At 42.6% G+C, this 16,708-nt stretch overlaps 2 protein-coding genes across 6 annotated transcripts in view; one reads left to right on the forward strand and one right to left on the reverse strand.

Moving 5' to 3' along the window:
- Positions 1-1,098: 1,098 nt before the first annotated feature.
- On the forward strand, positions 1,099-11,854 carry LOC104062629 (protein NipSnap homolog 3A). 2 transcript variants are annotated; one of them, XM_054053474.1, is made up of 6 exons: positions 1,099-1,255; positions 3,060-3,267; positions 5,197-5,355; positions 6,238-6,387; positions 6,771-6,857; positions 6,968-11,854. In XM_054053474.1, exons 1-6 carry the CDS (start codon positions 1,187-1,189, stop codon positions 7,042-7,044), a joined length of 750 nt encoding a protein of 249 aa, XP_053909449.1. In that variant the 5' UTR covers positions 1,099-1,186; the 3' UTR covers positions 7,045-11,854. The 2 variants fall into 2 exon arrangements, with proteins under 2 accessions (XP_053909449.1, XP_053909450.1); XM_054053475.1 differs by lacking the exon at positions 1,099-1,255 and adding an exon at positions 2,001-2,128.
- A 143-nt stretch (positions 11,855-11,997) lies between these two features.
- ABCA1 (ATP binding cassette subfamily A member 1) overlaps positions 11,998-16,708 on the reverse strand; it is a 93,100-nt gene continuing 88,389 nt past the window's right edge. For all 4 annotated transcript variants that reach the window (XM_054053472.1, XM_054053469.1, XM_054053470.1 and 1 more), the window contains exons 45-50: positions 16,376-16,517; positions 14,697-14,831; positions 13,879-13,982; positions 13,659-13,751; positions 13,228-13,471; positions 11,998-13,023 (exon numbers count right to left, since the gene is read on the reverse strand). In XM_054053472.1, coding sequence (XP_053909447.1) covers positions 12,883-13,023; positions 13,228-13,471; positions 13,659-13,751; positions 13,879-13,982; positions 14,697-14,831; positions 16,376-16,517 — 859 coding nt within the window. In that variant the 3' untranslated portion in view covers positions 11,998-12,882. The remainder of the gene's footprint in view (positions 13,024-13,227; positions 13,472-13,658; positions 13,752-13,878; positions 13,983-14,696; positions 14,832-16,375; positions 16,518-16,708) is intronic.

The raw sequence follows: 16,708 nt of genomic DNA on the forward strand, positions 1-16,708 counted from the left end.
AAGAACAGGGTGACAGTGCTTGGCACTGCACAACCCCAGCACAAAGCTCAGATTTACCCCAAGGAATGCAACACAAAAAAAAGCCACTGGGGTTTCTTCTGAAGCAAAGCTGTGGGTGCAAGATTTGTATCCAATCCATACCACTTGAAATCTGATCTCGCAGATGCTGGAGGGTGGGCGATTTACTGAGTGACACTAAACTGCGAGGAAATGTTGATCAGCTTGAGGGTAGGGAGACTCTGCAAAGGGATCTGAACAGGCTGGATTGATGGGCTGAGACCAGCAGGATGAGGTTTAACAAGGCCAAGTGCCAGGTCCTGCACCTGGGACACTACAACCCTGTGCAATGCTACAGGCTTGGGGAAGAGGGGGTGTTGGTCAAAAGCTGATTGAATATGAGCCAGTGGTGTGCCCAGGTAGCCAAGAAAGCCAGTGGCATCTTGGCTGGTATCAGAAACAGTGCGGCCAGCAGGGCTGGGGAAGTGATTCTGCCCCATACTCATCACTGGTGAGGCAGCACCTCTAATACTGTGTTCTGTTTTGGGCCCCTCACTACAAGAAAGACATTGAGGTTTGGAGCGTGTCCAGCGTACAGCAGTGAAGCTGGTGAAGGGGCTGAAGAAGAAGTCTTACTAGGAGCAGCCAAAGGAACTGGGGTTGTTTAGCCTTGAGAAGAGGAGGCTGAGAGGAGACCTCATTGCTCTCTACAACTACCTGAAAGGAGCTGGCCTCCTCTCCCAAGTGACAGGTGACAGGACAAAGGGGAACGGCCTCAAGCTGCACCAGGGGAGGTTCAGATTGGACATTAGGAAAAATTTCTGCACCAAAAGGGTTATCAGGCACTATCAGAGGCTGCCCAGGCAGGTGGTGGTGTCACTTTCTCTGGAGGTGTATAAAAGACGGGTAGATGAGGTACTGAAGGATACGATTTAGTGGCAGACAGGTATGGTTGGACTTGATGCTTTCAGAGGTCTTTTCCAGCCCGGTGATTCTATCGCGTGCGGCCAGGGACATTGCATGTCACACCGCAGTCGCCACACCCGGGTAACCCGTGCGGGCACCGCCTCTACCCAGTCGCTCCGCCCGCCCGGCTGCGAATCCGGGCGGCGGCGCGGCCCGCCCCGAGGAGGGAGGCTCCGCTTGCCGCCCTGCCCACCGCCCCGTGCCACCTTCGGCGCCGCGCGCTATGCTGGCCCCGGGGGCGCTCCGAGGGACCCTCACCGCCGCCGCGCGCCTCGCCCGGCAGCGTCCGCAGGTACCGAGGGGGAACGGGACCGTGACGGGGGCTGGGGGCGGGGGGGCGGGGCAGCGGGGCGATGTGGCCTGGAGGACGCAGGGTGGGGACGCTGGGGCGGGGCGTGAGGTCGAGAGGGCGGGGGCGTGGCTCGGAGGGGGCGTGGCTTGTGCGGAGGGCGCGGTGTGGGCAATGGGGCGTGGCTTAGGACGGGGCGGACGGGGGCGTGGCCTCGTTCGATGTGGGCGCGGCCTGGGGCGCGGGGCAGGGGGTTGGTTCGGACGTGGCAGGGTTTGCCTCCGGGGGGCGGGGCTTGTTGGAGGGGGCGGAGTTGGGGCGATGGGGAATGGTTGAGTTGTCGCGGTGTAGAATCATAGAATCACAAAATGGTTTGGGTTGGAAGGGACCCTAAAGATCATCTAGTTCCAGCCCCCCCCGCCATGTGCAGGGACACCTCCCACCACACCAGGCTGCGCAAGGCCTCATCCAGTCTGGCCTTAGACACCTCTAGGGATGGGGAAACACAGCTTCCCTGGGCAAGCAGAGATCCAGCAGTGAATGGGTTAGTGGTGCAGGATTAATGTTCGGAGTCCTGTGGGGACTTGGAAATTACAGCTTTTAGCAGCTGTGGCACATGGCCACCAAAACTTGATGTGTAATACTGCAAAGGACCATTAGAAAACATGACCTTTGGTCTTGGCTAATCTTGTATTTGGTGGTTTGAGCCTCGTGGTGTGCGTGTGTGCTGGTGCCCGTGAGGTCAGTCACGTCCAAAATCCATCCTGCAGTCAACTCTGTGTAAATACGGACTAAGGCCAAAGATTTGAATTGGCCTTAATTTTTCTAGTTTTATTTGAGAGTAGCATGTTCCAGGCTATCGTGAGAGGCACAAAGGTAAGTGTATTCTGGGAGTTCTGAAAGGTTTCTTGTTAAATGATAGGAAAACTCCCCCTGTGCTCAGCACTGGTGAGGCCACACCTCGAATACTGTGTCCAGTTTTGGGCCCATTTTGGTTCCAGAGCATGTCCAGAGAAGAATGATGAAGATAGTGAAGGGGCTGGAGAACAAGGCTTACGAGGACTGTCTGAGACAGCTGGGGTTGTTTAGCCTGGAGGAGAGGAGGCTGAGGAGACCTGATTGCTCTCTACAACTACCTGAAAGGAGGTTGTGGAGAGGAGGGAGCTGGCCTCTCCTCCCAAGTGACAGGGGACAGGACAAGAGGGAATGGCCTCAAACTGCAACAGAGGACGTTCAAATTAGACATTAGGAAAGAAATTTTCACCAGAGTGATCATCAGGCACTGTCAGAGGCTGCCCAGGGAGGTGGTTGAATCACCATCCCTGAAGGTGTTTAAAAGATGAGTAGATGAAGTGCTTATGGATATAGTGTAGTGGCAGACAGGTATGGTTGGACTCAATGATCTTAGAGGTCTTTTCCACCCTCGTGATTCTGTGATTCTATGATTTATTGTTTCAAGTTTTTGCATCCAGCTGCTGGCTTCCTGAGGGAGGACTATGAGAAAAGGAAAGTACTGCTTTGTTGAGCTAATAATTAAACAAATGAGTGCAAATAATAAAAGACACTCCGTGGTCCATTCCACTGCCAGAAGGAGTTGCAGCAAATAGTGTATATGGGAACGATTTCCAAAACAAAAAGTCGCAAGATGGTTTTGTAGTGGAGATCATGAAGTATCCCTTCTCCCACCGGTAAAAAACCCATATATAGTATATCACTGTTTTTAAAAAAAAAGTCTAGAAACTAGGCAGAATTTAGGTTTGTAGCTTGAGAATAAGTTCTACTTATTTTTCTTAATGTTTTCTCTCAGGTACTTGCATCCCTTGCTACAGGGCCCAGACAAAATAATGGCATTTTCTACGAAATTCGCACATATGATATTAAACCATCAAAGATGAATGAGTTTATGCAATTGATCAACAAGTACCTTCACCTTCGCACAGCTCACTCAGAGCTGGTGGGATTCTGGTCTGCGGAGCTGGGCGCAATGAATAAGGTGTTGCACATTTGGAAGTACGGTATGCTCATCATCCCCTTGCATGGCTCTGCTCTTTCTCTGCTTCCTGTCTTCTTTGCAAGAAGGCAAGGAAAACCCTTAGCTGGCTTTTATGTGTTCCTCTTACAGTAAGAAAGTTACAAAAAAAAAAATTTGTTCCTGTACTGATTACTGGAAAGAACACAGAAGAGTCTGTCAGTGCAATTTTTGACATATTGGGATGAGAGAGTTACAACTTGTTCTTAAACAGTGATCTCTGCTTAAACAGGTATCATAGAGCAACTGTGTCAGAGGGCTTAGTTCATGGTAAATATTTTTAACTTAGGGCTAGTTCCTGAACCACAAATGTCTTCAAAATTTCAAAATGTATGGGAAAAAAAGGTCAAGACCATTAGATAACATATGTAATTGCAGACACTCTATATGTAGCCTGTGCGTGTTTCTATGCATGGATAAGTGTTCCCAAATTTTACTTCAGTGTATAGTCACTCATCTAAAACAACAGGTTTGAATGTTTATAAACTCCTGCAGCTGGACTGTGGCTGAGGTGGGAAGCCGCTCCACCAGCTCCAACTTCCCAAGTGCAGGAAGCGTTTGCTGTATCAGCCTTGGTAGCAACAGGCTTCTTGCAGTGTAATCAACTTTATATGTTGTTAGTGTCAGTACTGACCTGGAAGGGGCTAGTGAGCCAAGAAAAGCTACAATTATGCAAGAAGCTAGGTGTGCTGGCTCTGCCTTTTGTGGAGCCCAAGGGAGTGTGATAGTTGGGTTATGGACGGGTGGGAAGGTACACTAGTATAATTTCATTTTATACCTGTGGCAGTCCAGAGTGTATCTCTATGCTGAGACAGGGAATTTTGTTTCTGAAGTCCCCAGTCTGCTCGTTGAAATACAGCCTGTTCGCAGTACCCATTTAGAATAGAGTCACCCCTGTTGTCCTGGAGGGGTGAAGAGACCAGCTGTCTGTTGACAGAAATATTATGTGTTTACGTGTGTCTATGCATAATAAATAGTCCTGCTTCTCAGAACTTTTTAGCATTGTCTATGGTTTCTGTCTCTAAAAAAACACTCACCCATTTTTAGTAATCCGTGAGAAACTTCCAAAAGGCAAACCTAAGAAAAAATCCTTTTTATTTGTTTCTTAATGGTGTTTACACGTAGAAGGTACAATAGCCTTTCTCAATTCATCAGATCCCTGATGATATCTCTCCAATAATTAAAAATAGTAGGTGTGTTTTTCAAGATACTTATATTCCTCAAGCTTCTTCCCTTTCTCAGATGCTGGATTTTTGTCTCGTATTATGGAAGCTGTCTGCATAAACATACCACTTAAGATGCCACTGCAGCCTAACAAATTGAAATTCAGACACACTTAATTAAGTGGATTTGGTTTTAATTAAGAAAAAAAAAGAAGAAAGGGCTTAGATATGGGACATCTAATCAGATTTTTATGTAGCTAAACAAACAAACATTACTTCTACACTTCTAATTTTGTCTTTTTTATATAAGCCAAAACCTCATATTCTTCTTAATTTTCTCTTGGTAGGCTAATAGTCCTTCTGCATTTTTTTTTTGCACTTACTTTTTCACAGCGCTTTCTCTTAATCTTATCCTTGATGACTGTTGCCCCATCCACTAGTCCATGCAGATGCCGTATATGAATCTTTCTTAACAGTAACATTGCTTAATGTATTTTAAATTTTTTATAAATTTTCTTGGAAAATTTGGTTTAACTTGAAACCATTTAAATCTAAGCGCTAAAACAAAGATTTTTGCAGAATTTAAAGGAAAGTTACCACCTCTGAGTCAAGTTAGTAAGCTGTTTAAAGATATCAGTTGCAAACATATGTAAGTGCAGCTTGCCTCCTTGTAATTATACATTTTGATTAAGTCTGGTGTTACATTAAGAGCATTTTTCAGAGTTTGTTTTCTTTATTTTCCTTTATTACAGATAATTTTGCCCACAGAACAGCAGTCCGACGTGCACTAGCCAATGACAAAGATTGGCAAGGAAGACTTTCCCAAGTTCTTCCCTTGGTAGAAAAGCAGGCCAATGAGGTTGCTTATCTGGTACCCTGGTGTCAACTTGAGAAGCCTCCAAAGGAAGGGGGTGAGCTTATCTTCTCTTTTGCTGATTAAAGTTACTGATGCTGATGAACTAACAAAAAATGGCTTAAAGTTTAAACCATGCATTACGTGGGCTTATAAGCATTTATGTAACAAGTGCATGTACATACAGCCACATGAAAAAAGGTGAAATGGCACAGATGAGGAATGAAGTTCGTAAGAAGGATTTTACACTAACTTACATCAATAACCAACTGGAGTCGTGTTCAGTAAGATTGTAAAAAGTTGTGTGAATTGCCTAAATGAACATGCAAAATGGCAATGCCATAAGAGTAATCATACTGGATTTGCTTTGTCCATCCATCAGTGGGAGGGCGTTTCCTGGAGCTGCTAAAGATGATGGTTGTTCTCTTTCACAAAGGTTTTTCTCTTCTGTCAATTTGCTTTGATGTTACTGCTTCATTCACATAATAGTTTTAAGAAAAATAAAAAAATTCCCTGTTTTAAAGATACATGCAAGTCATGCATACTTGGTAACATTCATAGATGAGGTTTAGTCTTCCTATCTTTATGTATTTTAATTCTCCCTGTAGAAAATGTAGTATTAATAGCATTGACTGTTCCCTGATTTATGAACATGCAGATTTTGTTGTATGAAATGACATCAAACGGGCCTTGCTTTAGCTGTATACATACAGTAATTTTTGTTCGCTTCCTTATGATTCTGAATTTTATGTTGTTATAATTGAATTTAAAAGTAGTCTAGTTTTCTTCTAAAACTGGAGAGCTGACTTTTCCAACACTTTGTTTTCCTTTTAGTTTATCTCCAGCCCATTGCTGGAGAATGCAACCAGACATACATTGCCATATGGCAAGCATCTAACTTTCTATTAAAGTGTCAGCAATTGTGATCTTTTAATTCCAGGAGTATACGAATGGGTTACTTTCCAGATGAAGCCTGGTGGACCAGCATTGTGGGGTGAAGCGTTTCAAGCTGCAATCAATGCTCACATCCACACAGGCTACACCAAGCTGATCGGTGTTTTCCACACAGAGTATGGATTACTTAATAGAGGTACTACTTGATTTCAGATAGAGACTTCAGCATGGGAAGGGGTGGAGGGAGAGGGGCAAGCATTTACCCTGAATCAGGATTGGACGGCTTGGTGAACATACTGGTGTATGTCACCAAAGTCTGTAAATAGTCCTTGAACTGAGCTTTGTGCATTAGGTATAACCTTAAGCCAAGAGCTGCTATCTTAAAAGACTGTCAGATCTGATCTTAGAGTCAGTGCTTTTAAAGACTCAGCAAAAGATCATCCCCTCACTTTCTTTCCTCGAGAACTGTTTTAGCTAACCACAAGGTATCAGGCAGGCAAAGGCAGACTGTTAGGACTTACAGTAGATCTTGTGTTGCAGCATAGCAGTATTCAGCTGACTTTATTTGTACTTTCTCAGTCCATGTGATCTGGTGGAATGAGAACCCAGATCAACGGGCAGCAGGAAGGCACAGTGCCCATGAAGACGCCAGAGTGGTAGCAGCTGGTAAGAGATAATGGATTCAGAGATCTCACTTGTGTTACCTGCATGCACGATAAGAAAAGTCTTTATTTCCATTGGACTACTGTCTTAATTAAATATGCATTTCATTTCAGTGAGGGAGAGTGTCAGATTCTTGGACTCCCAAGAAAATATGCTCCTGGTTCCTTGGCAGTGCTCACCACTGAAATAACTTTCTTCTAAAGGATGTAACCAGTGGCAGTGACAAGATGGAAGTGCTGTCAGCAAGTGCCATCACATGTATCATCATACTCTTGCGAACTGAGCTGTTCTTGCTTACAATAAATAGATGCAAAATGCTGGTCAGTAGCAATGTAAATCAGTAAAATTTTGCACCCCGACAGGAATTGCTAAACAGAACTTTATGGTGATGTTCCTTCCTTCCGAGGAAAAAGAATTCAAATCATGTCACTTGTGGCATAAACCATACTTCACCAATCTTTTATGTTAACCCCTCAGTTCTTAATACTTTTCTGCATAGATCACTTTATTTAAAAGGTTCAATGAGTGCTATTTTCCAATGTCACAGCTCAGGACCAATATAATTTTCATATTGTACTTTGGTGACTTTTAATTATCACATCTTGGTTATTGCCTACTGAATTAAGAAGGAATGCCCCCCCTCATTGGTTACCCAGTTATACTTTAATCACACTTCTCACTGAGATGCTTTATATTAATAATAATGAATATAATAATTAATATATTAATAATAATATATTAGTAAAGCATCAGTACCGATGGATTTGCACATAGAAAGTGCTACAGTGAAGCTGATCAGGTAGTGTCCCCTGATGACCTCTGCCACAACACAAGCAGTTATTCATTATTTTGCTATATTTTGCTTCAGCCTGTTCCTCTTTTTGTTCAATAAAGACTTCTTCAGAACTGTAGGTTAGCCTGGTCTTACATTCTTTGAAATATGTTTTGCTGTTAAAAGCCAAATATATTTGTATAGAGCATCACTTTTTAGTGTTTATTCTTTTTAAACTGTGAAATAATAAACCCTTTGAGTACAGAATTTCGCAGGTCTTGCCTTTTTGTCAACAGCAGTCTCAGTAACATTTTCTTTTTAAAGCCAGTAAGCTAGGGTGGATAGCAGCGGGGCAGAGGGCACATGGGCTCAGAAGTTAAACTTCTATTTTTGTGTAGAGTGGTACAAAGTACTCTCTTCTGAAATTCAGAGTTCACTAATTGGCGGAACAATTCAGAGGCTTTTCCACAGGTTAATCACTGACCTGCAGTGAGCAATTCTGTTCACTTGTCTACTGAAGTATCATTATGCAGTCTGCCTAATGATGATTATTTCCTCTTTAAAGTGCACTAGGATCATAGAATGGTTTAGGTTAGAAGGGACCTTGAAGATCGTCCAGTTCCAACACCCCTGCCATGGGCAGGGACACCTCCCACTACACCAGGCTGCTCAAGGCCCCATCCAACCTGGCCTTGAACACCTCCAAGGATGGGGCAGCCACAGCTTCCCTGGGCAACCTGTGCCAGTGTCTCAGCACCCTCACCGGGAAGAAATTCTTCCTAACGTCTAATCTAAATCTTCCCCCCTCCAATTTAAAGCCATTCCCCCTTATCCTGTCACTACATGCCCTTGTAAAAAATCCCTCTCCAGCTTTGTCATAGGCCCCCTTCAGGTACTGGAAGGCTGCTGTAAGGTCTCTGCAGAGCCTTCTCTGGACCTGTTCCAACTGGGCTCTCAGAAGACCAGAGTAGAGTGGGAGAATCACCTCCCTTACCCTGCTTGCCATGCTTCTTTTTATGTAGCCCAGGACAAAGTTGGCATTCTTGTCCTATCACTGCTTACTACCTGGGAGAAGATCTCATGGAAAGCACTAAAATAACAGCAGTAGGCAATTATGCTTATGTCCAACGTGAGTGGTTGGAATCAAGCTGCTGTAGTTAAGGGAGTATAACAAGTCCCAGCTCCTGTACTCATCTCTAATTTTTTCCCCAAGAGAGCCCTTTTCAGCACTCTCTTCACAGACCACTGTCTTAAGTTTTACAAATCAACTTAAAGTAAAACTTCTCCTTGTCACTAGCATTGAGAGTAAAAAATACTCAGAATGTTGAGTGTTGCGCTTTATTCCAAAGTTTGTTCCCTGACAAGAGGTTGATAAATAAACACATTACCCAAAGCATCAGCTGGACACTAGATTAAAACAGAAAACCCAGGAAATTTTAGTTGGCTTCTTATTTAAGGATGAATTAGCTGATGAGTGTAACTTCAAGAATGGCTGGATTCTGGAATTAAATAAAATGATAGCAGCAGACAAAATTTTAACCTAAGTTTTCCTTTGAGTAACTGGACCGTTATTATGCTTTCATTTGGAAACTGCTGTTCAGAATCAACCCAGTATTAGTTTAAATGATCTTCCTTTAATTTGATATTAAGGATTAACTAAGTTTACATTATTTCAGTCTTTATACTGAAAAGCAGCATTTTTCTTTGTCAGTGAAAACAGGTACAGGGTGTTTTCAGCAAAGAGGAGGAGCAATTACCAACACCTTCAACTTAACTGTGTCTTTGTAATGGAACAGTCAGAGGCAGGTACCTGACTTTGGATTTAAACATCCAGATGAAGCTTGTCATGCTCTGCAGCTGCATTTGACAGTTACACTCATCACTTTCTCCAGGACTTGCTGGGGCCCTTATCTACTAACTTTAGAAGATTAAAGTAGCACTTGCCTTTCAAATCTTGCATCAGCTCACTTACCTGAAAAATAGTATGTGCCCCATGATAATTCATAGAGATACTGGAATGCTTGTACATTTCACATCAAAGCTCACAACAAAACAAAACCAGGCAAAACAAGAACTTCTAACAGCACTCCTCAGAAGAACATAAGGAAAAATGACACTTTGAAGACAAATGGTGCCATAACAGCTTTATTTTTTACTTAATACAAGGCAATTAGAGTGCCTTTTAATACTTCACATAACAGTTATTAGCAAATACAAATATATACTTTTTTTTTTTTGCTTTTAATGAAAACTTCCATTTAAGGATTTAACTTAGGAATTTCAGTTGTGAAATTTCTCTAGATTTTTGCAAAGTTAACAGATATTCCAGTGCAAAAATAGATCCCATTACAGATAGCATAAAGTGCTCGGAATGAAGGACCAACTATAATTCAGGAGGGAAGGATAAGCACAAAGTGGTGGTTTAACCATAGGGAAAATACAACTCCTTGCTGAAATACAAATGTACTACAAAGAGGGATGCAACGTATCAATAGTAATAAAGTTTAAAATAAGTTAACACCTCAGAGCAGTTTCATTATCTAGAGTGGTTCACATATGGTATATGACTAAGAGTGATTTTTCCCCAACAAACAAAAGAGTAAATTAGTGGCTGTCTGAACTTATTCCATGACAAATCTTCATGTGAGAGTTGGCATTATGCTGTCTGTTCAGTACAAATAAGACAGACCACAGTTGCGAAATAGTTTGGTTAATATCCATCTTTATTGTGACATTCTGTCACAGAGCAGACTATATGAACACAATAGTCACAGGGCAACAGAATCAAGAATCACTGTTAGTGGGCTAAGGAAAAAGGATTATAATGTAACTGTTGTTTCCTGCCAAATTAATCATTTATATGAGCAGCTACAAAGAGCAAACCACAGCCCTTCCAGGACCAAATCTGAATCCCTCTAGAACTCATTCTAGTTCTACATGCACTAGTTTGGTGCAGTGCAAAACTTAAGGCCTTCACTTTAGTAACTTAATGCTGATTTGTAATAGTGATTTTTAGCAGTGCTAAGCCTTCAATATGCACTACTTGTTTGAATGATACTGTAACACCCCTGCAGCCTGTTACAGAGAAGTCATGACTGTAGCTCAGCTGTTTCATAATTTTTCTGCACCTGGAACTCTGGTGTATTCATCACCCTGTAACTCATCCCCATAAGGTGATGGTGCCATAAAGGTAATAACAATGGATGTTTTAAGTGAGGTATACCAATCCCCATTACACTCCTTCCTCAATCCCCTTAGCAATGTATTACATAGGTAAAAAAAAAAAAAATAGTATGAAAAAGGCACTTCAGCAGAACATGTAGTAAGCTCTTACTTTATCCCAAGACAGGACAGAGCAGGGACTGGAAACTTGTGCTAAATATTTCACTGTTTGTGTTTTAAAAATGCTGAATTGGTCAATGTTTACCAACTATACCTGGAAATACGTAATCAACATTCTCTAGGCTCACGCCAGCCTCTTTGTTGTTTGTTGGGCTGCTGTAGGCACTCACAGAAAATGGTCCATGACTGATTCATGGCAGAATAGCTTTGAGAATTAGCACAGAACCTGTAAGGGTATCTAAAGGTGAAGGCATGACACACAAGGATAGCCCAGGAACTGCACTTGGCTTCCAACGACATTACTGAACCTACTTCTGAATATCAGAGTGAGACAGAGGGGCCCCTAAGTGTATTAATGAAAGCATACTCTCCCATGGCTGCTGTACAATGTGAACAAGAATTGGTTGTTCTTACTATATGATATCCCCTGTAGTATTATTCTGGCTTTGTAAAACTGACTCATGTAACTGTAGCACTACTATTTTAAATTACTTTGTTCTTCAAGGGGATTTTTACTGAAGTAGTTTGCCACATGTGTAATAAAGGTGTTTTCTCCAGTTAGGGATCACCTAATGACTGAAATTACACTGCACAACAGAAGCAGAAACTTAGACGTTAATCTAATGTTATACGAGTTTCCAAAAAGGAAAATTTTAGATGAACAACTTGCAGTAATCGCAGATAGTGGCTGATTGCTAGAGCCTGGAACTTGGTCAGATCATGAATCTAGCTATCACTGAATGGATAGAATAAGAGCATAGCATTGCAGGCATAATGTAAAGAAATACTGAGGCTACAAAGATCAACTGAAAGCACTTTCAATCCCTAATTATGCTACCTACCTATTTAAAGTCATAAATAATACTGTTAAAAAAAAAAAAAAGATCTACATCTCATTTCTAGTTTTTTCTGGCAAAGCCAGAAATGATAACATGCTTGTGCTAAGCAATAACTTCAGATGATGGTACCTTTCTGGTGCGAAGCAGGGATTAAAGAGCAGATATTACATATCTGAGTGACATCTCACGATTTAGAATTTGCTCTTGGCATTAGCAGCTTGTACAACTACTGAGTTTGCTGCTGTGGTCCAAACCCTAGGTCTGCTTCTCACCCACCTCCTCCTACTAGGCGTTCATGCAGCTGCTGCAGTACCTCAAAGGAGCAGGAGAGTACTCAGCTACAGAAAAACCCAGTCAAGAGTATGTTATTGGTTGTGATGCTGGTGGGACAATCCTGTGCATTTGAAGGGTTCACAGTTCTGCATATCACCACTTACTCACAGAGATGTATGGGTGTGAAGACCTGTCTCTTGCAATCCCATCTGCACAGTAGTGCTTTGTGGCCCCGTACTTGTCACCAACAGACCTATGCCAGTCTAGGAAAAGCAGCTGGTCAGGTAAGGTTTTACAACCTAAGGCTACAACACTGGTGGTGACTTCTCTTGCCACTGACTGTCTTGGTGCATTCATTGCCAGCAATGGATGTAGCACCAAGAAATTCCCACTCCTGACATGTATGTTTTTAAGACTAAAACATACATGTCTAAAATATCTATAAATAACCACTGGCCATAATTAAACAATGAACTATTTTTGCCACCCTAGTAAAAACACACTGTACAGGACAAGATACAGTATGGTTGAAAGCCCACAGCATCTGGTGGGTGCTTTACCACAGCTTCAGAGTTATACTGTAATGAGCTAAGTTCAAGTCTTTCACTTGAGAACAGTACAAGACGACTCTGAGGCACCGCCCCTGTAAAGGAATTTTGTTTTCATTGCATTGTATTGCATTGCATTGAATGGTTATCAGTAGAGTGTCCAGTTTATCTTCCTCTAGCTTCTTCTTTGGGAGTATCCTATCCCAGGAAAAGGAAGTTCGCATTCTGCTCCTGATTTCTTTGCTGAAATTAACTCACACGCAACTTTCTTTTACCTTCTCATCTTGCAGGAAGGAATTGAGGATTGCAATGTCTACCACAGTCTGGTTTTTGTGCAGTGACAGGTCCTTAGTATGGTCGTCGTCACTTTGGTCCTTAGCAAAATTTACAAATACCTACAAGAAAAAGACCACATCACACATCACCCTGGATTTTTATCAATTCAGGACACTTAAGACACTGTGTTTCCTGAACTAGTCCTAGGATTCAATACTTTACTCTGCTAAAATGCCCTTAAAAGATAGGTCCAGTAAATGGGTGATTTTCTTCCCTAATTCTGCACAAAGAAGCTTCTGGCAGACAGGCTATTAAAAACTTACTTGGTCAAGTGTAGTCTGAGAAACGGAGTAGTCTTCTATGTGGAGTCTCTTTTTGTTCTGGGAGAGAATACTGAATATTCTGGCCAGGGAGGATGGTGAAGAGGGAAGCTGGTACTGCAACATATTCCTATGCTTTTCCTTCAGGACACTTCCAGGGAAGGCATGCCCAAAGAACTCCTCAACAGGCTTCAGGTCTGGGTTTGCCCCTGCAATTCTCACCACTATGGTGTAACCATCTCCAAACCTGTAAACAAGAGGGCCAGCACAGGAGTTAAGTGCCTTTGAAATGGAAGTGGAACTTCAAATCCAGCAACACTTCCCACAGCCAGAACAGCAATGGGAATGCTGCATGAGGAATTAAGTCTGACTGTATCTGTATCTGCCTAAAAACGCAGACAACTCTGTGGTATAAGTGAGAAGAAAATAGCTACCTGTTCTTTAGGTGCTGGACACTGCCTAGACACCTGAATCGTCCATTGACCATTATTGCCATTCGAGTGCACAAGGCTTCACACTCTTCCATGCTGTAGGCATAAGTAACTTCATTAGCACTTCAAGCAGCAGTGAAGGGCAGAGCAGACAAGCAGAGCTTACCATCCAGTCTAGGTAGATGCAAAAGCCAGGATATGATACAATTGCACTGCTACTTACCTGTGAGATGTGAGCACCACTGATCTTCCCTCTTTGATTACACTGAGAGCACAGTTCCACAGGAAACGGCGTGCTTTGGGATCCATCCCTGTTGTTGGCTCATCCTGCAAAATATATACCAAAACAGGCTATGATGTCACAGTCTACTAGAAATACCTCATCTCTGAAATGACGGAAATGTTAAAAATAAGCAAGTATGACTTATTTTCCAAAGTGAAAATAAATAATTTATGCTCCAAATTTTAAACTAGCAAACACCTTTTTCAGAACTGAGAAGTACTGCTTTTTCTGCAATTACAACATGTTGAAATAGTCAGTTCTAAAAAAAGTTTTCTATTAGGCTTGTTTAAGTCTATTAGGCTTGTTTAAAAACAGCACTAGACTTTCTCTTGCACTATGAACTTCAGTAATCCTAAGGGTTCGTCCTTGATTTAAATCTAAAGAATCCTCAAATATTTATTTCCAATTTTCACTGAATTATTAAAAGCAAGACTGAGTCTCCTGTACAGTAAGATTCACTTTTGTCCAACAGGAAAGCTCTGTTTTTTGTAGTTACAGAAATGTTTGCAGCAGTACTAAGGTGATGAACATGCTACACAGATGGCAGTTTGGCATTGTGTTTGAGATCCACTCTGCCTCAGTGATTTTTCAGAAGCCTGGAGATGTAGGCAACCATGATTTCCAGGTGCTCTTTGCCTTTTTTTTAAGTGACCAATGATTTACTTAAACGTTTATTGGTCAGGAAATATCTAGTCTTCATTTGAACCTCATTTTTATGTTTCCAAGGAAAACATTAATAGCAAAGGTTACAGACTCACCAGGAACACCACAGGTGGTCCTCCAATGAGGGCAATGGCTGTGGAGAGTTTGCGCCTGTTCCCTCCACTGTAATTTCCAGCATATTTTTCTGCATATTTCACAAGGCCCAGTTTGCGAATTGCCCACTCGCCAACCTGTAAGAGACAGCACACCACCATCCTGAATCAAGCACAAACATCTTTGTGACCTTCCAGTACCTGAAAACGGCCTACAAGAAAGTTGGAGAGGGACTATTCATAAAGGCTTGTGGGGATAGGACGAGGGGGAATGGGTATAAACTGGAGAGGGGCACATTTAGACTAGACATTAGGAAGAATTTCTTTACCATGAGAGTGGTGAGGCACTGGCACAGGTTGCCCAGGGAAGCTGTGGCTCCCCATCCCTGCAGGCGTTCAAGGCCAGGTTGGATGGGGCCTTGGGCAGCCTGATCCAGTGGGATGCCCCTACCCATGGCAGGGGGGTTGGAACTGGATGATCTTTGAAGTCCCTTCTAACCCTAACTATTTTGTGATTCTATGATCTACGCATGAGATTTTCCTTATGTGTCTTGGCTTTAAAAACATTTCTAAGTAGTCCACTCGTCTGAGGATCTAATGTGGCGTTGATATAGATTTTGAAATACCCTCTTCATCTTGAGATGAGGATATATGCAATCCTGCCTCTGAGAGGCCAGAAAATCAAATGGTTGTAGCTTACTGGCAGTAAGTATGCGTTTAAGATCAGTTGAGCCATATTAACCACCAGTGTAGCAATCTTAACAGCACTGGCTTTAGGTAGTTTCCAGTTGCTATAGGCTTACAGCAGGGACATAGTCACTACTGACACACAGCAATCCCACTATGGTGCCCCTTAGTCCTTCAGAAAGGTGAAGAGTATGGGGTTTGTTATTCAGGAGATATTGGTGCCAATAGTGGGCGGAGCCGTGGTGACTAAAAAGTGTTAGAGGGGAGAGTTTCGGCTACTTCTTGGATCATGCCCACAACCAGATTCCTTTTTATATGAGGCTGGTGGGAACATCATACAGAGGAACTAGCCTGCAACCTACAAAGGAGCTTGCAGCATCAGCACTACTCACAAAGATCAACTCAAGCTACCCGGACATACCCTAGGTACCAGATATGGCGACTTCAATCTTTGTACCTACAGCAATTCCTGTTCTGCAGCACCCAGGACACACACAGTGAAAACTGACGTTAAAGAAACAGCATTGAGAGGGGTGCTGTATGGTACTAGCAGCTGCTATGGTACTTCAGCTAATTGCCTGAAGATTCTTAGTGTAACCTGAAGTCTAAATGCTGAAATACTAGCACTTTAATGATTCAGCATGATCAGCTGGAAAGGATGCAACAGCCAGTGGGAGGCTCATTAAGCTGCAGAGTTCTTGCTCCGTGAGACTTTGAAGAATTAACTCTTGAGAGCAGGTGAAGTTCTAAATGACCCGCAGCTCCACAGCCCTTAAACTCAAAGGAAGTAAGTCATTCAGCAAAGAAGTGCAACCACTGTGAGAATGCCCTTCCATGTAGTACACTTTCTAAGCAGCCCTGAAAAACCACAGCAACTTTGGTTTGCCTCGGAAGAAAAGAGGACAGTTTAACAGCTTCATATCACGGCGTTGCATGTGCTGCAGGGAGGGCAAACAGGAATAACTGGTCACTGGGTCCTATGGTGTTTTGTTTACCTTGCAAACTTCTTTCTCTGGAACACCTCTTAGGAGCGCAAAGAACTCCAAGTGCTCTCGCCCCGTCAGCAGTTCATTAACAGCATCAAACTGTGGGCAGTAACCCATATTCTGGTGGACTTCTTGGATGTTGGATAAGATACTATAAAAGAAAAAAACCTTTGTTAGGATTTCATAAGTATGTGCTGCTACTTTAGGTGCTAAAAGGAGGAAAGTGAAATAGTGTTTTGGAATCACTGAATTAACAAAAATACAGAATCGTAGAAGTTCATCTTGGCCAAATTATTCTTCCTCTGTCTCCCTCTCCTCACCTTCTTTCTTTTTTAAGTATGA

This window comes from Cuculus canorus, chromosome Z (genome assembly GCF_017976375.1).
Source record: "Cuculus canorus isolate bCucCan1 chromosome Z, bCucCan1.pri, whole genome shotgun sequence".
NCBI lineage: Eukaryota > Metazoa > Chordata > Aves > Cuculiformes > Cuculidae > Cuculus > Cuculus canorus.

Excerpts from the sequence above, each read along its gene's own strand:
- LOC104062629 (XM_054053474.1), top strand. The coding sequence starts at position 1,187 with ATGCTGGCCCCGGGGGCGCTCCGAGGGACCCTCACCGCCGCCGCGCGC. Across the intron at positions 5,356-6,237 it reads GAAGCCTCCAAAGGAAGGGG|GAGTATACGAATGGGTTACT; the intron begins GTGAGCTTATCT and ends TTTTAATTCCAG. Across the intron at positions 6,388-6,770 it reads GTATGGATTACTTAATAGAG|TCCATGTGATCTGGTGGAAT; the intron begins GTACTACTTGAT and ends GTACTTTCTCAG.